Source organism: Haliotis asinina, chromosome 3 (assembly GCF_037392515.1).
Source record: "Haliotis asinina isolate JCU_RB_2024 chromosome 3, JCU_Hal_asi_v2, whole genome shotgun sequence".
Lineage (NCBI taxonomy): Eukaryota > Metazoa > Mollusca > Gastropoda > Lepetellida > Haliotidae > Haliotis > Haliotis asinina.
The window spans coordinates 11,147,946-11,175,495 of NC_090282.1; the positions used below are offsets into that span (position 1 = coordinate 11,147,946).

The 27,550-nt window shown below is 40.7% G+C and overlaps 2 protein-coding genes across 5 annotated transcripts; one reads left to right on the plus strand and one right to left on the minus strand.

The window, feature by feature from the left end:
- LOC137277460 (kynureninase-like) lies at positions 1–27,550 on the plus strand. Of its 3 annotated transcripts, none has more exons than XM_067809189.1 (12): positions 1–210; positions 17,118–17,287; positions 17,601–17,721; positions 18,343–18,425; positions 18,834–18,895; positions 19,117–19,188; positions 19,612–19,686; positions 20,229–20,474; positions 21,155–21,281; positions 21,594–21,679; positions 22,595–22,834; positions 23,925–27,550. In XM_067809189.1, the coding sequence occupies exons 2-12, from the start codon at positions 17,128–17,130 to the stop codon at positions 24,081–24,083; spliced, it is 1,431 nt and encodes a 476-aa protein (XP_067665290.1). In that variant the 5' UTR covers positions 1–210; positions 17,118–17,127; the 3' UTR covers positions 24,084–27,550. The 3 variants fall into 3 exon arrangements, with proteins under 3 accessions (XP_067665290.1, XP_067665292.1, XP_067665291.1); XM_067809191.1 differs by lacking the exon at positions 1–210 and adding an exon at positions 8,250–8,299; XM_067809190.1 differs by lacking the exon at positions 1–210 and adding an exon at positions 14,323–14,402.
- LOC137277462 (serine/threonine-protein phosphatase 6 regulatory ankyrin repeat subunit C-like) lies at positions 2,767–15,522 on the minus strand. Of its 2 annotated transcripts, none has more exons than XM_067809192.1 (3): positions 15,449–15,522; positions 5,026–5,191; positions 2,767–3,989 (listed from the first exon to the last, which is right to left on the minus strand). In XM_067809192.1, exons 2-3 carry the CDS (start codon positions 5,180–5,182, stop codon positions 2,857–2,859), a joined length of 1,290 nt encoding a protein of 429 aa, XP_067665293.1. In that variant the 5' UTR covers positions 5,183–5,191; positions 15,449–15,522; the 3' UTR covers positions 2,767–2,856. The 2 variants fall into 2 exon arrangements, with proteins under 2 accessions (XP_067665293.1, XP_067665294.1); XM_067809193.1 differs by lacking the exon at positions 15,449–15,522 and adding an exon at positions 15,083–15,312.

Genomic DNA, 27,550 nt, shown 5'->3' on the forward strand with positions numbered 1-27,550 from the left:
GAGCTTTTGACCCACATTGCCAAAGCTTGTTGTACAGAAAGACTGTACGAGTAGGTGGGTTGTCCTCAGCTATCTATCATAGGACCCGTGGACGAAACAGTTTCACAGGTGCTCTGATCACAGAGAGATCCCTCACAAGCGAAAGAACCAAACACGCAAGACCGCATTTACACTGATTTGATTCAGATATTTTCTCCACTATACACGCACGTGAGTATTTCTAGTCTGTAATTATGTCAATGAAATCTCATACTGTGTATTTCGTTTCAAAATAATTCAACATCAACCTGAGTAATTATCGATTACTTGGTGTATACACGAGAGGGTCGCGGCAGTTTATCAGATGAATGTTGACGGAGGGACTTAACGTACTGCACAGATTACGGTTTGCCCTCGACTATGTCGACCTGTAATAATTGGTAAATCTTTAGTCCAACCTGCTGCATATTTCAAAGTAAATATTGACACAAATTTCATACAGTCCATTTCACTAATTGCGAGATCATGCCTTGATAATTGGGTACATGTTTTTACTAGTGGTCGATATGAGATCATTGGCAACATGAAGTGGAAGAATGTGTTACTGTGTCTACGTTTAAAGATTTTATGAAAAATGTTTGATTACGTCATCATAGCAATAAAACCCACGAGGAATGGACCAATTGTGGGACAGTGTGTTGACCTAATTCATCAGAATGTCAGTTACAAACAGCAGGATTGTGCCGTGCTGGATCAACTCGTGTCAGGGAACGTCTCACAGCTATACTTATTGTTAGTAATGAGACTATATCGACAAATTTGATGAAGTCCATGTACCATTTCACAAATATTGCAAGCGTTGTGGTTATAGCGTCTCCTTAACTAGAACAAAAGATGAAATTTACTATCAGGTAAATATATATTGACATCCACCCAAGATAACAAGACGCGTAAGTGGAAGCGTCTCCTAATATAATCAAATGAACGCATTTGAATCGAAATTTGAATCTGCCGTTATGTAATTTCAGTGTAGTTGTATTGCCTCATATTCGAGCCTACAGAGTAAGGGAACACATGCTATGGCTGGCGCGGATACTATATTGCAACATCCAGTTGACACGTTACGACTGTTGTGCCTCCTATACCAGCCTTCAGTGGAAGACAGCAATGCTAAGACTGACGCGTATACCATACTGCAAGTTACAGCTTAAAGGCAGACATGCTACGGCAGCTGTGTCTCCTATACTCCAGCCATCGGTGCAGAAGAAGTACATGTTAAGACTGATGCGTATCTATACTGCAAGTTACAGTTTAAGGTAGACATGCTACGACTGTGGTGCCGCTCGTGCCACACCCTCGACACTGACCCGATTACTCACCTCATTTAAATAGCTGGAACAATACGGAATGGAGCGTTAACACAACGGTCGACGGCCCTGAAACGACGCTGGATTTTAACTGTTGACCCAGTTGATGAAACCACTAGCTAAGCAATGGTGTTGACGACGACGTGAACACATCAGACACACCAAAGCTTCTGTCGAGGTCAGTTTGCCCACAACCTCTGGGCGAAAGTGTAATAGGTTTAGGGCGTTTGGAACAAACACGTGAAGATCCGGGTTAGAACTGATCGTCAGTAACCCATGCTTGTCCCAAGAGACGACTGACAGGATTGGGTGGTTAGACTCGCTAACTTGGTTGACAGTCATGTCACCGTATACCAATCGCGTAGAATGATGCTCATGATGTTGATCATTGGGATATTTGATCCAGATTCGATCATTAACAGACTACCGCCATATACCTGGAATATGTCTGAGTGCTGCGTTGTTTAAACCATCCACCCAACCACTTGGAACATTAGTTGTATTATGCCAGCTTCATATGGGAGGAAAGCTTGAAGTGAAAAAGAAGTCATCGGTAGTCTTAACAAGCGACCTTTCACAACACAAAACGCAGTGGCCCACTCTGTAATGAACTACATTATAGCTAAAATGTATAGAATTATCATTAAAACGACCGCACGTTATAAGAAATGAGCGGGCCACTGTAACTTGATAATGCCCGCAAAATGCTTGACGACGGGCCATTATCAAGCCCGTTGTTTGGTGACGTCATAAGTAGCTCGACTGTTGAAGTTCAATCACCTACGGCTCGTTTGAACTTAGGCTCATTATTGACCATATATCTGGCTCACATTCGTCGCATGTGCCAGTGCCATTATGCACTTTCCTGCCTGGGCCAACCATGTCAATTGTACCATAAATTACAACATACAGCAATGATTTTCCCTGCCAAGCCCTCTCTGCACTATAGTCTGTCTCACAGTCCTTGAACCACATTATTTTCCCTACTGCCGATGTGCTGTTCTACGTCCTTGTCACGTCGATGGAATATTCGAAAATGTATTTGACCTGCTAAATCATAAGTGGCCCATGAATGATCGTAAGTGGACCGTGAACGAGTGTTTATGACAGAAAGTAATCTTTCCTAGTATTTAAACTGGAACGAAGTACGTCGACATGCTTTGTAATAAACGAAGACATTTTGTAGTCTCCTGATTTACATGTATGTTTTACAGTGCTGTAATCATTCTTATACCGTGAGCCATATTTGTTATCGACATGCAGTACATATAACCTGTCTGTCTCTACACGTTTATCTGTAAAGGTTAAATGACTAAGGGCTCAGTCGTCCGCTACATTCCGCACGAACAGATGAGCTAATACGATGATATCCAGACAAATGCAAGCAAGTTAGGGGTAGAAAATAATACAGAAATCCCAATAGTCATACATACAAAACGTTTACTTTCATCCACGTCAAGGCACAGGTAAAATGGACACAAGAAGTCTGGCAAACACGTCAACAAACATGTTACATTTGATGTTCAAATTCAGCAACATTCAGGTAATCAATGAACTTTCTGGGCAAAGGGAGGTATTTCACTGCTTCACGTATGTTTCTTGAATGATGAAGATGGTGTCGTATGACTCTGCGACATATTCTCTGAAGTGTCCTCTGCATCACAAACTCCTCCTCAAGCCAGCTGGGGCAGTCGGCTTCCCCTCCGAACAGATGTGTCAGCAACACCATATCATAGTCCACGTGTGCACCACACAGAATCAGGTATTTCAGCACCACTGGGTCGCGTGTCATGTGGACAGGACGGGTCTGGAAGTCGTTCACGGCGTTGATGTCAGCCCCAGTGTTAACCAACAAATCGATCATCTCAAAGTGAGCCTTGTTCTCTCCCTGGAGAAGCTGCTGGATGTCAGACGTGGGGATCCGTCTCATCCGTCGATAGAAGTCCACCGAGGTACACAGCATAGTCCGTATGTTCGACCTGGACAATCTGTCACAGGCGACATGCAACGGGGTGTCACCCTTGTGATCCTTATAATTGACGTCAGCACCCCGTTGCAAGAGGAATCGACTTCCTTCCAAATCGTTACCCATCACGCAAGCAAATAACGGTGTCCACCCGTATTTATCCGCCCCATGTATGGAGGTGCCATAATTGAGTAGGAGCTCTGCAATGTCCAGATGCTTGCCTTCAATGGCCCTGTGTAGAGCATCCCGCTCCACGTAATCTCCGCGGTGAACCGAGGCACCGTTGTGGATCAGCACCTCCACGACTGTTCTAAAGCCAAGGTGACAGGCGTGGTGAAGGGGTGTCATACCACAACCATCCTGCCCATCAACATGGGCTCCACTACTGAGCAGTGTTTCTACCATTCTCAGGGAGTTCTTCAAAACCGCCATGTGAAGAGGTCTTCGTTGCCAGGCAATGGTTTCTGACTTCTCCAGGCTTGCCCCAGCATGGATCAGCAGTTCGGCCACATCGTCATAGCCCTGCTCCAAGGCGTGGATGAGGGGTGTTTTAGCATAGAGGATAATACAGTCTATGTTGACTCCAGAATCTATGAGATGCCGGATCTTTCCCAGGTCTCGTTTCTCAATGGCTCCAACCATACGGAACTGCATCTCTTTCTGATACCGTTTGGATCCTGAAACAGATATGTGCAAGTGAATGCAGTTACGATCAGCTAACCTCTATGACAGCTTTGTGCTTAACTTTCCCTAATGTCTCCAAAGAAAGACTAATTTGGAGCACAGCTGTGACTCAACATGATATTCCCAACGTTTGTTGATTGTTCAGTTTTCAGTTTTAACCTACATTTGCATGGAATGCTGCTTTGCTCGCAGACAGAGCTCATATTCATTTATTCGGAAAATGCTTCCAGCTAAAACCTCTCATATCTTCCTGTTTGACACATTTTCGCGCTGCACTGATAAACTATGAATCTGCCTGAGAGCAGGTTCCAAAGGTTGTGTTCCATTCTTAAATTATTATCAGGGAAGCAAAAAGGAGTCCTTCCTTTACCTCCTCCGTTAGCGACTAGGTGTTAATGTCAATTTCAGCCGCCATTGACAACAAAAAATTCCAGGACCTTAAAGTTTAAATCATGAAAGCGGCTAAAAACGCGAACTAAGACCTAACATGTGGCAACTCCAGAGGTTTCAAGCAATGGAGGAGAGGGTCCTGCACTGCATTTACGCAAAACCTTTAGAGACCGGTCACTTGGGACTAAACCGGCCTCATAATCTCCCTCGTAGCCACAGCAGCCAACCAGCCCATAAAGGAATGTGCGATCTGCTGTGTTTAATTATAGTATAACGGACAGTATCAACACATTGCTATGCAGCATCATCAACATACCCGTTAGTTATAATGCGGTGCGGTGTATGTGATGATACAATGATAATCAAAATAAAGGCACTTTTCCTGAAAAAGAAACTTAAAGACAAAACTCGTAGCAACAAACATAATCACCCACGGATATTGTTAGTAACAAACGTTCAAGTTAATTATACCAATTAAAACATTAAAAGTTTTTATCTAGTAAAGATTATAAGCATTAATAATTATTAACCAGTAACAATAACAGACAACTTATTTTGCAACAATCGCTGGCATAAATATATATACGGTACATATTACAGACACCAATGGGTAATATCCTGTCAATCTTGCTTGCGTACCTATTACACAGCTTAAATCCATCTTCATCCTCAAATGTCTACCGGACTCGTCTTCACTGACTTCAGACGAGGGTGACACCGGTACTAAGGGTGGTAGAGGTGGTGGGGTCGGAGGAGAAGACGGAGGGGGTACATCCCCCGAGTCTTGTGCTGCCATTATTTACAACTGAAAAATAAATGGACATTTTCACGTAACGAGTCATCGTGGGTTTCAGTCATTAACCATACTTTTTGTTTTTCTCGAGACAAGAGTACATTGCTTTCAGTTAAAAGAAGGGATTTAACATCTATGAATTCAGTTTGAAACCGAACATACGTTTATAACTATTCTATCAAGACAAACGTATAACATAACAAACGCTCCGGGGGAAGCCAAGTGGTGAAGTGCCAGCTTAGCATGGCTTGGTCTCACAGCAGAATCCACTGTTAAAAGTATAGTTGAACATAATTTGATACATCAGTATGCAATATTCTCATATAACACATATTCTCATACAAAGTTTGAATTAAATATACTTCTTATAGTAGAATGAAGTCGTCACCCTTGCGTGTACGAAACGCCCAGTAAGAAAGGCATAATCAGCATCGATAAAAGGATTTATCGATATTTTAAATCACTGATTGATGAATCAGTCATTTTGCACAATAGTTTTATTGAATGAGTGTTTATGTATATGTGTTTACAAAGGGAGAAGGATTACCCCGATGTCCTGTCGATATTTGAAGCATTTTGTAGATAATAACTCTGCTTCATTTACACTATAGTTGGAAAGATCTACAAAGTCGTTCTAAAACAACCTGTCACGTACTTTACCAAACTCAAAGGTTTTGTAAAAGTGCTTGATAATATCACTTGAAGCCAAAGTAAGAATGTGCATTGAATTCCGTTTCTTTCAGTTTCAACACAGTTTTGACACTGGGAGATGACATTTAAACAAAAACATAACAGATTTATCATAATTAAATTTATTTGAACACCTCTTAAAACAGCTAAGATATCATGGAGTAATGTTATTTGAAGGAAGGACATTTGAGTCATTTGATATATTGTGACACAGAAACATTTCTACATTTCTCTAATTCATTATGAGGATACACTCTTAATACTTCGGCGCAACTTACATCGCGAAGCAGTCGAGATATCATCCGGGTATGCAAAGGAAAAACACTAACAAGAGCCGCACACAGTCCTAGCGAATCATTGTCGGCGATCATTGCCCCTGTAATCGACTGCACAACAACAGGCACAGGCATGTGGCTCAGTGCGGCACGCTTTTCCATATGACAGGTGGAGGTTTTTGTGTCATTCATCGGGCGATATGTAGGCCACCTTGCCCACAAGCAGGTGCCCTCAGCCGGGTTTATGGAATTACATACTGACATGTGTTCATATAAGTCTTGTCTTAACTACTACGTCAAAGCAGTGTACTAGGCAATGGTTTGGCACAGTTACGCACAACTCGGACATATGAGTATGACAAAGGTATATCACCTAACTATCCAGTGTCTAACACCAGGATGAGGTTTGGTAGAGCATATCATATTAACCACATGTAGTGTTACATAAGACGAATGGGCAATAAACGGCCAACGAGGGAGACCGTTCCCTCCGTGAAACCAAGAAGTGTACTTTCAAGAGAGCGATCATAGCAGGAGCTTATGTGGAACCGGAAACCACGATTAGCGTGTTCCGGCTCGAGTAAGGTCGGCAAACCGTCTCATCTAATGGATCAGAGTCTTGATAGATAAACAAATATTACTAATTAATTTTGTATACAAACTGTATACATTAGATATGCTTGACGTAAACATCGTAAGGGCTAGAAGAGGTGAGGACGGGTGTAGAACGGTTCATTGGGCTAAATTACACGTCCAAAGCTAAGTGGTGATGTGTCTGCTCGCCAACAAGTATCGGTGTGTGCGCGCGCGCGGTGTGAGTATAGTTACTGTCTACGACTTGAATTTAGTGCAGCAAATATACGAAAGTCTCTATACGATAAAATGTACATGGGGTTACACGCATATCGGAATGAGAAGAACGAAATACTTTCCTCTGTGGAATGGTCAGATTGTGAAAACAGTGAAAGGACAATACTTTCAAGTACTGGAATGCGTATACAGCCCAGGGCCCACTTGCACAAAGCAATCTTAGCGTTACGACTTCCTTAAGCCTATGTTGAAGAATGGGAGGTACAATCATTATAACGCTAAGATCGCTTCGTGCAAGTCAGCCCAGGGCCCTGTTTCACAAAACTCTCGTAAGCCTAAGGTCTCGTAACTTTTCTCGTAGCATTTCCACCTCCTATGTTACAGTATGCCAGGTACAAATGCCACGAAGAAAGTTACGATACCTTAGGCTTACGAGAGTTTTGTGAAACAGGGCCCAGATGACGTTAGTAAGGTGAAACAATCGCGTCGTCCTATATGTCTTTAGAGCTGATATTGGTTTCGCCATACAACAGGTGAGCTCTCATTTGAGATGAAGCCTTCCTCAGTTTCGTAAATGCAAGAAATATACTAATAGTTACTGGGTATGACAAAGTAAATGCCAAAGACCATCATGGTTGATCTGTAGGTCTGATCATGAATCCGATATTGACACTAACAATAGGCCAGAGTAACACTGAAATACGGACATACCAATACACTGACAGAAACACACTTGCGAGGTAGCATCTCATTGTCGGAGTCCGGTGTTAAAATATGTCCCTAGGCACCTATGTCGGTTGGGTGTAACGACCTACTAGGCCGGCTTCCGTTTAGATGATTACCTGCCGCCATGGCCCAGTTAATCTGCGGTGTCACAAAACCCACTCAATGGCATTTCTCATACAAACATTCCGTAAGTCTCTTACTGTGTGTCTGTACATTGTACAGATCCTCCTACATTTTCTGACCCATATTTGTACCTATGTACATATGTGTGTCATTCCTAAAACCTACTGGCCGGTAACTGGCGTACCACAGACTAAAGATACGTTAAAAATCCCCACGTGGAGCCTGCAACACCGTTGTTGTAAACGGAATCAAATCACATGCGCATATGCGTATGAAAACAATATGAAACAAATCTATTCGCCTCATTACACAATCCCTCGCAGATTTATGCATGAACAGGTAATTGTACATTATTCACAGAACAATTCATACATCCTCATAACTCGCCTCCATTAGTAACATCTGTTCATTAGGCCCTCCATCCATCCCAGAACCCAAGTTGTAGCAGTTACTAGTGTACAACCAGGTCAGATAGGGCAGCCCATGGTGTACTGAGGTAAGCCATTCTGACACAATACATTTATTATTAGATTCTCATCCCATCCAACAGTGGCGTTCCCATCCAGTAAAGGCGTAACCTTATTTCTAAAAGGAAGACATCTTCACGCTAAATATCACAGTACACCAACTTCACTTAAACCGTTAACAGTTTTCAAATGCAATAGGATACTTGACACATGAACGAAAACCGAGGTACTGGGTCGTTTAAACGGCATCTGACTTCTAGCAACATCACAAGCATCTTGTACAGTGTCAGTCCAAGGTGCTGTTGCTGGTTGTAACAGCCGAGATGATAGATCGAGGACGGCGATGATCACGTGCAGGATGATATGCATGCAGCAAGTTAGGAGTGAGTGGTCGTGACAAGTTATTACATGGGTTTTTGTACTTTGTATTTTTTGTTTTGATTTTTGTTCCCACTAGTTCAATAAAGTCCACTGAATGATTGTACAAATGGAACAAAGCATCTGTTTTCCAAATGAGGTATACTGATTGGCGTATATTACTCATACGTCATAAGATGTTTCATAATAAAACACTATAAATAATCTTAACAAACCGCCTTAGTACAACTATGTAATAGGGAAGTGGATCACGGTATGGATATGGTTTCAAATAACGCGCTTAATAACGTTTTGCAAACAACACCTTTCATACACTTGTGTGACATCCAGTTAAAACTTGCCAGTTACCACCTATTTACCATACTGCGCGTTCAGATGGAACGTTTTATACAGCCTGGTTCCCTGGGTCTGATGCGCCTGCGCTAACGCTCCGAACCAGGCTGCGTTTTATACTGCCACAATTTTCTAGGCCCAGATAAAGGTGGAAGCAGCAACGGTGGTCATGATGTGCAACGGCTCCTGAATATCTCTGGGACCAGGGACCGTCTTGCCAGTAGCTCTTGAAGATAACCAGTGACCAGCTACCGTCTTGCCAGTAGCTCTTGAAGATAACCAGTGACCAGCTACCGTCTTGCCAAATGCTCTTAAAGATAACCAGTGACCAGCTACCGTCTTGCCAAATGCTCTTAAAGATAACCAGTGACCAGCTACAATCTTGCTCTTAGCCAGTAGTTCTTAATGATAACCAGTGACCAGCTACCGTCTTGCCAGTAGTTCTTAAAGATAAACAGTGATCCACTACCGTCTTGCCAGTAGCTCTTAAAGATAACCAGTGATCAGCTACCGTCTAGCCAAATGTTCTTAAAGATAACCAGTAACCAGCTACAATCTTGCTCTTAGCCAGTAGCTCTTAAAGATAACCAGTGACAAGCTACAGTCTTGCCAGAAGCTCTTAAAAATAACCAGTGACCAATTAGATTCATGCCAGTAGGCTAACCGGTGACTAGCTATAGTCTTGCCAGAAGCTCTTAAAAATAACCAGTGACCAATTAGATTCATGCCAGTAGGCTAACCGGTGACTAGCTATAGTCTTGCCAGAAGCTCTTAACCATAACCAATGACTAGTTATGGTCTTGCCAGAAGCTCTTAAATATAATAGTCTTACTGGTAACCACCATGTAACAAGTCTTGATGGTAGCTCAAACTCCACAATCTAAAATTTATACCGATTTTGCTGTTTCTGTTAATTCTACAAAACAAACAATACTTCATGCATTGTCAAATGTGTGAAACATTATCCAATCACTATGAATAATTAAAATAGCATTTTGAATTGGTGGCTTGTTTTAAATCACAAACACCTGGCAAACATGATGCCTCCCTTGAGAATAATCTTATGGATGACATCTGACATGTCTACTCAGGGGATCAACTCAAAGATGCCAGTTGAAGGCATGCCTCAGCAGGGGAATAACTCACGAATTAACAATTGAAGGCATGCCTACCCTTAAAAATTTTCCTTGATCTCAACCGAAGACATGCTGACTCTGAGGATTAACTCATCACTGTCAACTGAAGGCATGCATACCTAGGGGATTAACTCCTGGATGACAACTGAAGGCATGACTACCCATGGGATTATTCATGGATGTCAACTTATTGCATGCCTACCAAGGGGATCAACTCCCTGATATCAAATGAAGACATGCATACCTAGGGGATAAACTTGTGGAGGACAACTAAAAGCATGCCTACTCAGGCAATTAAATCCTGGATATCAGCTGAAGGCATGTCTAGAAAGGACATTATTCCTGGACGTCAACTGAATTCATGCCTACCCAGCAGATTATTCCTGGATGTCAACTAAAGACATGCCTACCTAGGGGATTACCTCAGGCATGCCAGCTGAATCCATACCAACCCAGGGAATTAACTTATGGACGTCAGCTGAAGCCACACCTACCCAGAGGATTAACTCATCACACATATCAACTGATGGCATGCCTACCCAGGGGATTAACTTATGGATGTGAGCTGATTTCATGTCTACCCATGGGATTAACTCATGGATGCCAACTGAAGGCATGACTACAAATGGAATTATTCATGGATGTCAACCGAAGACATCCCTACACAGGGGATTAACTTATGGACTTCAACTGAAGACATGCCTACCCCGGGGGTTTTTCCTGTGTGTCATCTGAAGGCATGTATACCTAGGGAATTAACTCATGGATGTCAACAAAAGGCATACCTACCCAGGGGACTAACTCATGGATGTGAACAGAAGGCATGCCTACCCAGGGGATTAACTCAGTATTGCCAGCTGAAGGCATGACTACCAACAGGATTAACTCCTGGATGTCAACTGAAGGCATTCCTACCCAAGGGATTAACTTATGGATGTTAACTGAAAACATGCCTACTCTGGGGATTAACTCATGGACGTCACATGAAGGAATGATTTCTCATGTGATTATTCATAGATATGAACTAAAAGCAAGTCTACCCAGGGGATTATCTTGTGGATGTTAACTGAAGGTATGACTAGTCTGGAAATTATTTATGAATGACAACGTATGGCATGCCTAATCTGGGGATTAAATCATATATGGGAACTGAAAGCATTCCTAACTAAAAGGATTAAATCTCAACTGAGGAATATCTCAAACAAGTCCATAATTACATCAATCAAACTAAACGACTTCTCTGCTCTGTTTCCTCAAACACAAGATCTCTCATGTATATGTTCTCTGTTTCTAATGTAAACACAACTGTTGTAAATATTATGAGAGGGTGTCTCAAATTTGGATAACTTGTCATCAATGAATAAAACATGTTTTAATCAATCATTAATTAGTGGACATCAACTGAAGACATGTCAATTCTTGGCATCAATTACTGAAGGCATGCGTACACTGGGCATCAATACATGCATGACAACTTATCTCATGTTACTGATGTTTCTCAAAGTGGTAAATGTAAAAATCAGAACCTTTCCAGACTTCCTCTGACCTCAAGCCGACATGCCATGATATAACTGGAATACTGTTCCAAGCAGAGTTAAAACCACTCCCACTCACTCTTTTGTCAGTAATAAAAACACTAGTATTGGGCATTGGTTGAAATTTCATGATCGATCCTTTAATTATCAAAGCGACCAATCATCGATGAATAATCAGTCACATAAAGTTAGTCCAGGTGATATGATATGAGACTATTATCTGTCACAGGCAGATGCATAAGCCAATGAGGGAGCCCTTTGTTGTGTACTTATATGCTTGCCTTTATTACAAGATATCAACTTGCTTGACCCGAAATGGATATACGACATGATATATGGGCTAAATGAGATGAATTCACATTGAAAACAGTGTAAATAGTTACTGGCTTACATTATGCAGACATGCAGATACATATTAACCAATCATGATCAATCACAGATACTATGATCGATTCCTGATTACAGTACTGGGCAAAATAAGCTGGGGATAATGGTATTTTTATGACTGATAATATATCAGTATATCAACAAATAAATACGTCATAAATATGTCATTATTCATATTCAACAATCCCTCACTATATTTGTCCAGTATATTTTCTACCGATCATTATTGATCAAATCAATGAATTGGAACACCACTACAAAACACACTTCCCAAACTGTTTTCAAAACTACCACAAAGGATAGATAAGCAAGCAAGTAAATAAATAGTTGATCTGGCTATCAGTGACTATATGGTCTATACAATTCTAAGGATCCCTTTATTTTATACTAATGAATACATGCAACAGTTTGTACACAAGTTGTGCTTTGGCAAATATATTTTTAAGATCTTACGTTTCTTTAGTGGCCTTTGCATGTGATTATGTCAGGTGTTACTGGTGATGCAGGATATGCTCACCTTTCTACAGACACCTGGTGTCATCACTATTTAACCCATAACATCACACAATCAACACTGCTCATGGTAGATAATTCTTCTAAATGAGGATAGGTATATTTCAATATAATGTATTAATCTATACGCTATGTACTTGTCACACTGAACAGATGTTCCCATTACCAGTAAATGTGCTGTGCAGCTATTCAATCAACTGTCATGAATGCCATGCATATGATCATATTTCCAACACATCTGGTACATCAGTTCACCTATATTATTGTTTTTACCTCATGACAATCATTTATCAGTCAAAATGGAATACATTGTTTGGTAACAAAGCCTATTTTAGAGTAATAAGATAACAACTGTGACATGTCGTCTTTCCCACCTACCAGGCTCCTATAAAACTGCTGTTATTTCATTTCTACTGACTGATTTTAAAAATAGGTTTCCTAAATATGATTTCACCATAATAAATTTCATAATGACGCCCACAAAACTGCCTGAATAATGACACTGTCATTTTCATCTGAGGAGAAGTAAGTTAATAGATGTAATAACGACAATTGAGTATATCCTTTCGTTTATTGCCAAGCTATATATGATAGTGGTCTGTAAGCCTCTGATGAGTTGCGTGAACTTGATCTTCACAGGTGAGAAAATTCAGAAAACAGAGGCCATAGGGTAAATGTCATAATACACCTAAAGTCGTCTTATTCAATCTGGCAGATCAAGTATGCATATCAACTTCTATACCAGTGTAGGCATAACCACTTTTTGAATGGTCATACAGTTGATATGGGTCCTTTCTTGTTCATGTTTCATGTGGGATAAGGCTTCTGTGAACACTGTTTACTGAAATTACTCCTTGAAAGGTTGCAGTGTTATACGAAATGGGACAAATGTATCAATGCAAGAGTTCACCAGAGACTGACTGTGAACATTTGGCTTCAACATCAGCTTATTTGGTTCAGGTAAGCTAAACATGCGGATAACATTTTCAACAATAACATGCATGCAGTTTGATAGAAAATAAACAACATCTGCAAGAAAGAAGTCTTTACCGTATCAAAATGACACACTACAGGAAATATACAAGTCACAAATATGAAGAAAATGCATGGGGCACCAACTGTGATACACTGAGATGCATCCTAGAAGCCTGCATTACAGAGCCAGCCTCACATTTTAATGTCTGAGTGAAACTCTCATTTAGTGAGTGAGTTAAGATTCAAAGTCACCCCACATAACCTGTGGAACACTAGCTGATCAACTGTCCACTTAACCCCATCCTTCTGTAACTTCTATGATGTCCACAAGGATTAGTAATGGCACTTTCATTCTATTTAAATTTCAATATTGTTAATCGTATTGCTTAGTGCACAAGAGGCATTATGCTGGATGTTTAATGTGAATGATTTGAATGCATTCATCACCATCCTCAGATAGGATTTAGTAAACAATAACCTTCATATAAAAGAGCTTTCCATTTAATATCAATGGTACATGTTATATTTGACAACACTGACACAAAATTCCATAACAAAAAAAAATAATAAACAAATGCAAACTTGGTTAAACACGTCCGGAATTGATGTATTGTGTTGTGCTGTTTGTTGTTTGATAAACAATGCATTATGACTAACATCCCAAACAATCAACCAAGTCACGAAGTCTGACAACTGACCCAAATAGTTGCCTTTGAAAACACAACATAGGTTGCAGCGTACACAATTTAACTCGAACTACAAACAGGTTTTGTGAGTTTTGACGAGTTTAACTGTGTTGCATACCAAACGTTTGTTTTCTTTGTAAGAAGCATAATCTCAGCCCTTGTAAACAGAGAAGTAACATATTTATACAGGTAAGGATTCAGATGTTTGAGAAAGGAGGTATGCACAGTTAATTCTCTCTAGAGTTTCAATGGTTACTTACAGTTTGTAATTTTTAGGGCTAAAGGAGGTGTGCGCACCCCTGCACCCAACTCAATCTGTATCCTGTGTCACTGGAGTGATCCTGTCTTTCATGATTTTGATCCAGTGTACATGATCACCTGATTGTCTAGTCAAGACCTCACGTTTCACCAAGAGTGATATTTAATTACCTTACGAACTTCCCTGTAAATTTCAGATAACACCTGTTACTGCCACTTGTTTTCTGTGTTAAGCTCACATTATTTTCATCACTGTGCAAATGGAATATTTCTAGTGGTGGTACAGAAAGCTTTCTAAAGAAATACTGAACGGTTTCTTTTGTTGGTCTGCATCTGAGAACATGCACTTATTGTTTCCTGACTCTTTTGTAACTCGAGTATACATGGGTTGGGCTGTGATAAGAAGCTAAATTACTAGATCTTGGTAGGGTTTTGCTGGGACATGAGGGGACAAAAATCATGCATGTGCATATCAGACAGCAGATTGACAAGGTGTGCAATTTCCGGTCGGCGACTCCCCGGTGCATAATCACGCAAACACATAATACAAAAGCAAGATCACATCACGTTGCACTTTGAAAACCACTGTTCAATTGATCACGAACACAAACCAAGGTCAAGGCTGATGTAAGGACACCCCTTCTCTGTATTCAAACAACGGCAGACTTTTTCATCAGTTGGTAAGTCGGACTTAGGTAAACGTGTAACGGAATTCGAACAACGACAGCTAACATTCCCTCCCTTATAATCGTCGCAGAATCCACGCGGTAACACAGACTCGCGGTTATCTAATATTAGGCTCTCAGCCGCTCTGCACCGAAAACAGACGGGAAGTCAGTCCGTCAGTTGAAATGAAACTCCGTTAATCTGACAATAATTAGCCGCTTGTCATGTACTTACGAGAGGCTGACAAACACACATATCTTAATTCGGCTCCTAAAGGTGGAATAATAAGCAATAACACACAGCAAACTTACTTCTCGGCAATCCGAGGTATCGCCTTGCCATCACCGGTGTAGCTGACATTTGCCATCCATGAAATGTGGTTCTCATGGTCACACGTGTTTTGCGTTCACTTGTTACTACGTTAGAGATACAACAGAGCATACTCCTTTTATCCAGATTTCAAAGAACATCATACACATCGAACTCAGAGTAGCTGTCTGATTAACACACTATGTAAGCAACAGTAAATGTTTGAAAAGGTTTAGTGGTATTGCCACAGAACCGTTTCATAAATTTAGCGTGGGTAAAATCAGGGCAGTATAGGTAGCCCACGGGGCAAGGTCGTAGCTGCCCCCTAGATTTTTTTACAGATTATTTTTTGTACAACAAAGTATTGATAGTGTGCATGGTACGACACCCTTTTCCCCTGCTTATCAAGAAAAGTTAACTACCCCCGTGATAATCCTTAGGCCTATATTTACAAGCTGCCCCAGAAGAAAATCTTTTAATTGTCGCTGATCAACCATATCAATGTAGATCTACTTCCAACAAAGGCATTCTTGATAACTAATTATGAACAATCCTGCGGGGAAGGTTACCAGCCGGCGCCTGTTTGTTTATAGGCTAAACATGGAATTAAAATGTACGCTCGTGATGTAATCCTTGGGTTAAGTTTAAAACATTTTGAAATTGTTACATCAGAGAAATTGGTGATGTGAAACCAGTGGAGCTTTGAGCTTGTAATCCACTTGGGATTTGGATCTCAGCACTTGCTTGAATAAGCCCATGGTACTCACAGCTCTCCCCTTTCTTGTTTCAAGGTAAGAAACCTGTAGATTGTGTTTATGTTAGAAGTTCTTATTTTATTGTATAATTGTATCGTAGACTCTCTAGTTTACTAGGATATGTTTGATTAATTTCTGATATCCAAAAATTACTGATATCGTAGAACATCGATCAGTACCTAGATATCACAGTGTCGTGATGAATTAAAGGAACCCTAAATTCAAGTCAAAATATCTTGAAACAATGTATACAATGCTAACACTTTGTCTACAGACGTGTGAATTTTCACCTATTTACCATTGAAATTACCTAAAATACATGTTCCTGAACGAACCAAATAAAATCTTCTGAAAACTGCTGATGCATTTCTTTTATTTAAGAGTGTAGGTCCTGTAGTTTTGATATGATGCCTTTTGCTAGGTTATGACTGCTTAAACAGATATTGTTCAGGTTTCCATAGAACAAAATTTTAATATCATGAGCTATATTCTCGTCCTTGTGGGCTGATATTACCGAACTTCGCGGTGGAGTCCCCTTGTACATAATGCACCCCTGTGTATTCGTGGACTGAAGAGCCCAAGAAGATTACGTACAGTTTGACTGTTGTTTAAAGCCGCACTCAGCAATATTCCAGCTATATGGCGGTGGTCTGGACCAGACATTCCTGTGATCAACAACATGAACATCGATCTACGCAAATGGCCCACGAATACAGGTGCCAAACAAATCAGCGAGCATGGCCCCCTGAACCCGTTAGTGGACTGTTACGACAAGCATGGAATGCTGAAGACCAATTCTAACCCTCATCCTCACGTTAGGGTGACATACAGAATTAGGATTAACGTATGCATTGCAGGATGCATGTTTTGGTTAACCACTCTGATTAATGCTTGTAAATCCGATTACTTATTCTAGTCGGTCAACAATGTCCAAACGAAGTCCAGCAGAGCGCCTGTGTACCTTTGCAGCGGAGGCTGGTGTTCAAGTGACGGAGAAGAGTTTTGCCAAATTTATGGACGAAAAGGATGAACTGAAGGCTTTCAGGAAAGAATTCCATTACCCCAAAATGAAGGAAATCATGTTTGGTAAGAAAATGTTATCACCGGATCATTGTTGTCAACAACTAATTTGTGTAATACTCTCTCTAAAAAAAAACTTGCTCTTCTCTGTTACAAATATATTTAATTCCAGGCTAATCCCATTAATCCGCTCATACTCCCATACGCCATGTGTTTTCTGTAGTACATTCATAACTCCCTAGAGAATGGTCGGTGGGGTAGTCTTGTGATGAAAGGTGCACGATCGTCATGCCGGAAACCCGTGGTCGACTTTCCTCATTCAAATGGGTCATTAAGTGTTTTCTTTCAGAAAATTAATTCATAATTGTTTTGTTTGTAGCTGACCAAACGCTAGTCGACCCCGAAGAAGACTCTGTTTATTTTGTCGGCAACTCTCTTGGTTTGTGCCCTAAGAAGACAGAAGAGTATATAAAGATCCAGCTGGAGAAATGGTCCAAAATGTAAGCCAAAGTGATTTTACAGCCCAGATAATAAGTAGAGCCTGTCCACTGTGTTCATTGCGGCGCCTGTGACGTCTGCGACTGTCTGTGGACGCCCTTTGGCCCACGAACCCACATTTTGTAAGGAAAGATATAAAGAGATGGATTTGAAGGGACCTTGGAGATCAGGTGTCATAACAGAAACATGTTTTGTGATTTGAAACCGTTTCCCCGTTGCATGGTCACGATAGGTATAGATTTAGAGGAACGTTTTCTTGAGGGGTAATGGTCTCAAAGTAGCACAAAAGCGTTTTCCATCCATGGATTCCTACACAGTATTCAAAACAAAGTGACTGTAATAGATTAAACACGGAACATGGTTCATTACTATGAGGCTGATATGCAAAACGTAGCGATAACATGAGTAGACATTTATTCCGGTATGGTCCTTATGTAGTCTGCTCTGCGATCTCGAAACAGGAAACACCAGCAACGCTCTATATTCCACATTTTAGAACATGCTTTAATGACGTGATCGAAAGCCTTCCTATGTCCAATTCTGTATGGAGCAGGTAGCGGGTATGTAAATTTTTTATGTACACGTTGACATGTCATGTAGGAGTGGGGGTGTTCCTATTTCAGTGCGATCCACGGCCATCGTCACGGCGAGCTGCCCTGGGCCACTTGTGATGAATGCGTCGATGGCGACATGGCCAAGATAGTAGGTAGGCATAGTCCAGACTGAATAACAAAATTAATTTTTATGTTCATTATGACTTTTTGCAATAAAAAAGAGCAAGTGATTAAAAAACCTTCCGGAAAAGATAAAGTGTGTTTTCATGAAAGATGAATATCAATTGGTGTTTTCGAAATATAATAAACGTTCGTATGCGTTGTACCCTGACAGCCTTTCTGAGACTGCAATGGTTGTGATCACGGTAAAAACAATATTTGTCCTCTTAAAAAATCAGAAATATTAAGCTTTATCATTGTAGCCGAAATCCAACCGTTTGTGGATTAGTACGGTAAAGGTTTCCCAGACCTTCTCTTTAGCTGATCTTCATGGTAGTAAGAACTGAATCCGTCCAACGGTGAAGCATGATTCACTATGCTCATGACGATTCCGTTTGCAGGAGGTCAACATGGTGAAGTTGCCCTAATGAACGGGTTGACAGTGAATCTCCATTTATTGCTGGTGAGTTTCCATCTGAAAAGGTCTGCTAATATGTACACTGAGGCAAAACTTCGATTTATTGCAATGGATTTGAGTTATTCTTGGTCTGTAGGAATGTGCATGCTCATATAGAGAATACGTAATGTGCGAATCGTTTTGCCCATATTCTTTTATGCTATACAATGTAATATTTTTGTAAATAAGGCTCTGGTTATTGTCTCATTGATTCTGTTTTTGTATAGGTCTCATTTTACCGACCAACTGCCACAAGGCACAAAATTATGTGCGAAAGCAAGTCGTTTCCATCTGATCACGTGAGTATAAGGAAAGTAGCTGAAACGTTTACTTTCCTTTCGAGCGCTTTTGTACTGCGTGCAAATATAGACGACAAAATTTCTGTTTGGTGAAATCAATTCATGTCCATACAAGAATGTATTTCAGACAAGTTAACGTGATTATAGTTTCACAATACAACTGCTAAGATTACATTAGTGTATTTTGTTTGCAAGTGTGCATATTATTGCGAGAGGCATTTAATTAATGTGAAACACCAACGACGATCTGTATTGCAGATTTTAGCGCATGTTTAATGACGTGTTCGAACGTCTTCCCAATCAAGTAATTTTGTATTGAGCGATGAAGACTGACATCTCATCTTCAAGAAATGTAGATGTGGGGCGTATTCCCGTTCTAGTACTTGCTTTGGTGTTGATGTGATTTCGTTTTTCTTGTTTCAGTATGCATTCGAAAGTCAGATAAGGCTCCATGGGTACAACCCAGCTGAAAGTCTAGTCTTGCTCGAGCCCAGGCAGGTGAGGCCACTGCTCGACTACAGAGTTTGTATTTGGAGTTTTACTGAAGGATCATCAATACCACGTGGCGTTAGTCCAGATTAGAACCTTTCTGTGATTTCTGATTCTCTTACATTTACCTCATATTCGCGCTCGTTGGTTTAAAGAAAGCTGTTAACGTCTGAGACTTGCGTCACCTTTCCCATTCCTCCAATGTCAAGCAACCAGTGACAGTGCTGAAATATGTTGCGCTAAACTCACTCATCACAACTCGTAACGAAGGTCCGTGTAGAATATGCCTTCAGCTACCCATGCTTGCCATAAAAGCGACTGTGCTTGTCATAACAGGCAGCTAAAGGGATCGGGTAGGCAGGCTCGCTGACTTGGTTGACACATGGCATCGGTTCCCACTTGCGCAGATCGATGCTCATGCTGTTGATCACTGGATTGTCTGGTCCAGACTCGACTATTTACAGATCGCGGCCATATAGCTGGAATATTGCTGAGTGCGGTTTAAAACTGAACTCATTCACTGACTCATCTTGCAACGTTTGCTGTTTAAGGGGGAGACTACGCTGCGCACAGAAGACATTGTGTCAAGAATACAGGAAGAAGGGGACTCTATAGCTGTAGTCTGTCTTCCTGGGGTGCAGTACTACACAGGCCAGCTGTTTGATATTCCCACCATCACCAAGGCTGGGCAGGCGAAGGGGTGCTACGTTGGATGGGATCTCGCTCATGCTGTGGGAAATGTGGAACTACATCTCCATGACTGGGGGGTGGACTTCGCCACTTGGTGCACTTACAAGGTAACAAGCACTCATTGGTTTGGAGAGCGACCCGTTGGGTGTTCATGTGCAAGTATCCTTTCACCCAATTAACGAGGTGGTTACAAGAAAACATAGTTCACAGTTTTACAGGAAACTGTATATTTATTACTAAGGGATGTATTGTATGTGAATGCTTTTTGTTTAATGTTCTGATAATGATGAAAAGGTTCAATGAGAATATGAAAAGATATTGCTGTTTTGTAAGGCCACATGAAAATAATTTCTTGTGCCTAATTTCCGCCTCACTCTACATTTCATTTTATTTTTTGCAGTGGTAAATTTGCATATATAAACCCAGAGATGTCCGTTTGTTTACCTTCAAATTCGGCAGCAAAGATTCAAACACCTTCAAAAGAACACACATAACTGATAAAATATTTGCATATTTTGTACACAGACATGTCGCAAATATAAAATGCATATAATACTGTATATACGACTAACATTATGTAGAAAGTCAGAAGGATATATTAGAGAAGGAAAAAGTACAACCGCCGTACAAACCCATTTAAAAAAAGAGGTTATGAGAAACTAGTAATTTATTTCCTATGACCTTATATAGCTTCTCATAAACTCTTTGATAGATATATCCAGTCTAACCTATATATATCCTCATCATTACATATGACATGGGTGATTATTGTGTATTCATCTTTCAGTACTTGTGCTCTGGAGCTGGGGGTATTGGAGGGGCATTCCTGCACAAGAAACATGAAAAGAACGATTTCCCCAAACTCCTTGGATGGTGGGGTCACAAGCTTGAAACACGCTTTGTCATGGACAATGGTGATTAGAAACATTTGAGCAGAAATATTACCTCACGACAAACTTCACAGATAATATGCCAAGTGATTGACACTGGGCAGACTAATTGCCTTATAGGTATGGTAGACGGAGCATTATGTCACTTTAAAATGATCCTTTGGTAAAACCAAAGCCCCTAAATTATGTTTCATGATTATATGTATTCTGTTCATTAATGGCCGTGAATACATACACATTGAAATTTTACCCAATAAACCAGTCCCATGTCAGGTTCCAGCAACATGTTCAAATGTGCTTTGGAAGGTGACTGATATTAATTTATTCCTTTCCCAGACATGGATTTATCCCCAGGAATCTACGGCTATCGTATCTCCAACCCTGCAGGGATGTTGATCCCGTCTCTAAAAGCAAGTCTAGAGGTAAGTGAAGAGTATGCCACAAGTTTCTTGTGTCTTGTGATTTAGTGTTTGTGTGTGGAACATGCCACTGTCTAAATATTCCACTAAGAAAAACTCTTGTCTTTCATGTTGAAAACCCCTGGACTAAGTCCATGGTGCCCCATGCCTGATGTTTGTTTAATATTTTTCTCCCATGGTTAATACCACATGGTTAAGTCCGTGGTGCCCCACGCCCAATCATTGTTTAATGTTTGCCTGCCATGGTGAATACCCACAGACTAGGTCGGGGGTGCCCCATGCCCGATGTTTGTCTGCAATGGTGAATACCACTGGACTAGGACCGTAGTGACTCCGCCTGATCATCGTTCTATGTTTGTCTCCTATGGTGAATACCCCTGGCTAAGATAAGTGGTGCCCGATCATTGTGTAATGTTCGTCTTCCAGCGTGAATACCCCTGGACAAAGTCTGTGTTGCCCCATGCCCAATCATTGTTTAATGTGTGTCTGCTATGGTGAATGACCAGAGGAATAGTCCCTGATTCACAATCTCTCTGGGATTGATGGTCCCCTTCTCCCCAGTGTGTTGGATTGCCTAGCAAAAACAGAACTTGGTGCTCCAAACATGATGTCCAGTTTGGCGAATGCCAGTGGGCTGTTGGTGCTCCGTGTCCAACTACTCTGTGAGGTTTGTCTACTCGGGACCAGTTGAACAGGCCCCAAATGTTTTGCTTGATATTGTCAAATGTTAATCTTCCGATGTGCATCACGTCTATGTGCACCATTCCCGATGTTTGTTCAACGTCTCTCTGTTTCCTGTGTCGAAAGCTATTTTTCGGAACTCACCTGATAATTTTCAGAATGCATCCTAATTGTTTTATTCATGTGTAGAGTATGAAAATGTTCTACACTACATGGATGTTAAATATTCCCTTCCAGCTGTATAACAAAGCCACCTTGCCAGCACTGAGACAGAAATCCTTGTTGCTGACAGGGTATCTAGAGTTGTTGATAAGAAAACGATATGGCCGCCCAGATAAAAAGTCAGAAGATCCCGATGCAATATACATTGACATACTGACCCCATCTGATCCTGAACAACGAGGGGCCCAGTTATCACTGTCGTTTAATGTCAACATTCACCATGTTCTTCAAGAACTGTACAAGCGTGGTGTTTCCGTGAGTATTAGCAATATGTTTGACATTTAAGTGATTCAGTTGTCCTCGATTGCATGTGTGGTTAACGCCTTACCATAACTGATGGCACGTCACAGAGCATCAGCGTCATGGCTAGATTTCAGGGAGCAAACCTGGGCATTCTAGCTCCACGGGGAGGATACAAATGTCCGAATGTGGCGTTCAGTTGTATAAACGTCATTCACTGAGATGGATCCGTAATGGCAAGGGTATTCGTCTAGTGTGTATTACAGCAGCCTTAGTGGTACAGACGATCCGATCAGTCTTTTAATCGAATCTTTATCACATTCGGCGCTGTTGGATCTAATGTATAGAAATATATTGAAAGTTTACTCAGTCACACACCTCTCTGTCATCAATACACGCTCCTTTCAAATGTATTCCTTCACTTCACACCCGCTCCGTCACTCGCTTCACAAAACTCACTCATCTATTTACCAACTTCTCATTCCCGGCCGCGTTAAAGACGTTAAAATATGGTACTTATTGATCCCTGCCATTAGTGGGTAAAACACACTGGTCGGCTGAGAGTCAGTATAATGAGGGGGTATTCATGCTTAATTTCGGCATCTCAGTGAGCTTGGACTATAAAATCAGATTAAGTCCGAACTAATACAAGCAGCCACACACATTCACGTATGCATGTCGTCATATGAGCGAAATTTTCTCAAGTACGACGTTAAACCTTATTTCACCTCGCCACCCCGCACATCTCGTCACCTCATCTAACTCACTTCTCAGCTTATCGTTAACAGGCTGCCAGCGAGATCGGATGGTCAAGCTCGCTGACTTGGTTGGCAAATATCATCATATCGCAGCTGTGTAGACTATGCAACAACCAACCCAACCAACCAACCAACCACTTCTCACTCATTCCTCCTCATGCTTCTAACTCGTTCACACTTCTCGCTTATTCATTGAAATACTTTACTCAATAATTTCACTCAGCACCTCATCCTTAACATATCGCTGTACCTCTGGAAAAGCAATACGTTTCGGCCTCACGTCACGTCAAAAATTTTTGTTTGCTTTAGAACTCATTATTCATGCCAACTTGATTATACCTTTTCAGTGCGACAAGCGTCTACCGCGTGTCATCCGCATCGCCCCAGTCCCCATCTTCTGCTCCTTCGAAGACGTCCACAGGTTCATGAAGTACCTAGAACAATCTCTGACGGCAGCCAAGGCACAAGGCCACGTGGACCATATTCCTGATAGTAACAATGTTTAAACCAAACAGTACAGATACACCCGTGTACTACGTGTGTAAAACAATCTTTCTGAGAACATACCACTTCCACTGCTCATTGTATGCCACATGTGATCGGTCATACTTGATTTTTAAAGTTATGATTATGATTGTCGTTTTATCTGGTTGCTTTGTAATTACATTTATCGCGACGGCGTTCCACAAAATAATCGCCATTGTGCTGATTTCCTGCTGTAGAATATTCTTTTCAGGACAGATACGTATTCGGTTTGTTGTTTAATGTCGCAATATTAAAGCTATGTGGCTGCAGTATGTTAGTAATCTAGTCAACCGGATCAAGATCGGGGTCAGCATTGATGCTGAATAGTAAAATATACTAAGAGGCGACTAACGGCGTCAATGTTCAGGCTCACTGACTTGGTTAACACATGCCATCGTATCTCAGTTTCGCAGATCGATATTTCTGCCATTCTGGTCCAGACAGTCCAGTGATTGATACCACGTGTACTGAACTACGCAACTATGATACGATGATATGTGTCAACCAAGTTATCGAACCTGACCACACAGTTGTAGCTTGACTACAGCTGTGATGAGGGGAGAAGACCCAGCCCAGAAACGTCGTGTTGTAAATATTAAAGAAGTTGTAAATCCATACACTTCGTTCTCGTATAACTAGATGCAAATCCTGACTCTTGTCCCAGGTCACCTCTTGATCGGGCATGTATACTGGTGCTAGGTGACATTAATCATGTCTGTTTTAAGAATCAAACATTTGGACCTCTCAAAAGATCATTGCGATCTCAAGTTGACTAAACGATTTCGAAGCCACTGCTGGTGCTTGGGGGCTGGAGAATGAATGGGGTGGGGGTGTGTTTGGGGGGAGAGAGAGAGAGAGAAAGCAGGGGGGGGGGGGGTCCAGATGGCAATGCAAGGTCGTTATTCATTCCATTTGAAAAGTGATCTATTTTGTCACTTTTTGTTCCATGATCATGATCATGATCATTTCAGTTTGCGTGTGTTATGCACTTGTATATTTCACATTTTCCCATTTTTAAAGGCTGACCGAAACAACAAAAACACAGCAGCCATCAACCTTCAGGGGTTCCATTATGATGTGCTCGTAAAATCCAGAACTCTGCTTTGACTGTCATGTTCAGGTCCCGTCATCATGTACCTGTCGGAACCTCCAGGTTAGCCCTACAGTGTTGAATGCGGTTGACAGATGAGAGGGGGATATACTATGTGACCACCGTTGTATGCCTATACGTGCACGTGTATATCTAGATTTGTGTGTCATATATGTCATAACTTTTCCGAGTCGTTTGTATGTTTCGATGTTGTATGACGGAAGTATACCTGTCAGTGCTTCATCATCTTCCATTGGGAACATTGCATTAACTGTTACTTAGAGTATTGTATAACATGAACTAGCGATTTAAACACGTTTTTTGTCCAAACATTTTGTTATACCTCTTCTGATAACTGTGTTTATCCATTTCAGTTGTAGTGTCTGGTAGTAACATGGTTCGTATCGGCAAACATGAATGATCTGGAGGTCCTGTCCTTTGTTTACGCAAACTGAACATTTCAAAAATTTAAAAATAATGATTTTTTAATATATAAAAGAAAAGAATTATAGTCTATTAAATTTTGTGTTAATGCAAGAATCGCACTGCGAAATCACTGACATCAATCAGCGGAATATTGCTGCACCATTCACGTCCTCACTATTGTCAGCCAATCGAGAAACCGTAGTCTGGTAGTGGGCCTGGCATTGTTTTATGAATGTATGGAGACATTCACGCAAAACTATCGCAGGTTTAGCCTCCGAGTGTCATATGTCCACGTGCAATCTAAATATGAAACACTGATTAATATGTTAAAACGCACGTGTGTTTCCTCGTATATCGTTAACGTGTTGGAATTGAAGTGGCTAGACTGTGCCAGTATGGTGCCACAGGAGAATGTTTGACATGATGGGACGTTTTATTGGAAATGTAGATATTTTTTATCATTTAGCTCTTGAAAGTGGAAAAATACTCGTTTTCTTAGATGTACTACTGTTTACAGACAGATTTACGCCTAAAATAAAACACTACAATAGAACACTTCCATCTTCAACCGAACCTTTAAACATCTAACATTTCAAAGCTTAGATTTCTTGCCGGCCAATGCAGTAGATCATTTTAATGTAGTAGTACTCCTTTCATGTTAACATTTCAACATGGGAAAATACATTGCAGATTGTTTAATTGCACATATTTACAGGACCACGACCGTCATATCACAACCTAGAGAATACATTGTAGATTCTTTAGTTGTACATGTTTACAGGACTGCCACAGATATATCACAATCTAGAAAATACATTGTAGATTGTTTGGTTGTACATGTTTACAGGACTGTCACAGGAACACCACATTCTGCCAACAGGTTTGACTCCGATTCTCTCCATTTTGCGCCATGTTAAATGCTTTACCAAATATCTTTCAACCATCCATATTTGTTAAGGCCACCATGCACTATCCATTGTGTGACAGATCGTTTAGTCGTCACTGTTTTGCCATTACTATATTTCATAACAACAGCAGATAAAGGCATCGGTTTTATTACAGAAACAGTCATAACATAATACTCTGGATAACCACATATTGATTTTTGGTGTGTGTTTTAGTCGTATTGCTCAAGAGAATACACCTCTGGTGTGTCCTGACCACGTTTTTCATACTATTCTTGATATTGTATCATTGCCATCCATTTAATCGTGTGTAATATGTCCAGAGTCTCATAAATCTGTCTAGAATATATGTTGCGTTGTGACAGTGTAAGATTAAACCATCTACTCTGGTACTGATCCTAGCTGTATGTATATGTTTGCGAAAGATTTGAAACTTTAGAAAGGGTATTTGTTCATAAACGTGTATCTGATAAGATGAAATCCCTTGTTGAGGAAAAGAGTTCTTGTGTCGTTAGCATGGTAACAGATGTATCTACGTCTTGAATAGACAGCAATTTTATCTGTTCTCATTTGTCAACAGTACATTTAGAGCGTGTTATCTTTTAAAAAGTTAGTATGTAAACATTCAGCCCCTCAACGTCTACAGTGACAGTCAGTGGTCTTAAATCTTAAACCTTTGATTGACAAGAATAGGTTTTAATATTCTATATCAAGTTTTATTATGAGTGAATGTTTGTTACTTTTCACATTTAGTGACAGTTTATATGATGTATGTCCATTTTCCCCATTTCTTGATCGAGCTATATATCACTGCTTGATAATAAACAAAAATATGCTTATTACAGGTGATTCAATTATAATATCTTACTGTATATCGCCTTTAACCAGTGGTTCATCAGTATGCATGCGGTATGCTATTTTTTGGTATAGATTTTATATTATGCATGTGATTTTGCATATACTTTCTTCAAAAGTCTTACCAGCGAGAAAATATTCTTTACACTTTACCATTAAACTGTGTATCTCA

Excerpts from the sequence above, each read along its gene's own strand:
- LOC137277462 (XM_067809192.1), bottom strand. The coding sequence starts at position 5,182 with ATGGCAGCACAAGACTCGGGGGATGTACCCCCTCCGTCTTCTCCTCCG. Across the intron at positions 3,990-5,025 it reads GGATTTAAGCTGTGTAATAG|GATCCAAACGGTATCAGAAA; the intron begins GTACGCAAGCAA and ends TATCTGTTTCAG.
- LOC137277460 (XM_067809189.1), top strand. The coding sequence starts at position 17,128 with ATGTCCAAACGAAGTCCAGCAGAGCGCCTGTGTACCTTTGCAGCGGAG. Across the intron at positions 17,722-18,342 it reads CTGGAGAAATGGTCCAAAAT|TGCGATCCACGGCCATCGTC; the intron begins GTAAGCCAAAGT and ends TTCCTATTTCAG. Across the intron at positions 19,687-20,228 it reads TCTTGCTCGAGCCCAGGCAG|GGGGAGACTACGCTGCGCAC; the intron begins GTGAGGCCACTG and ends TTGCTGTTTAAG.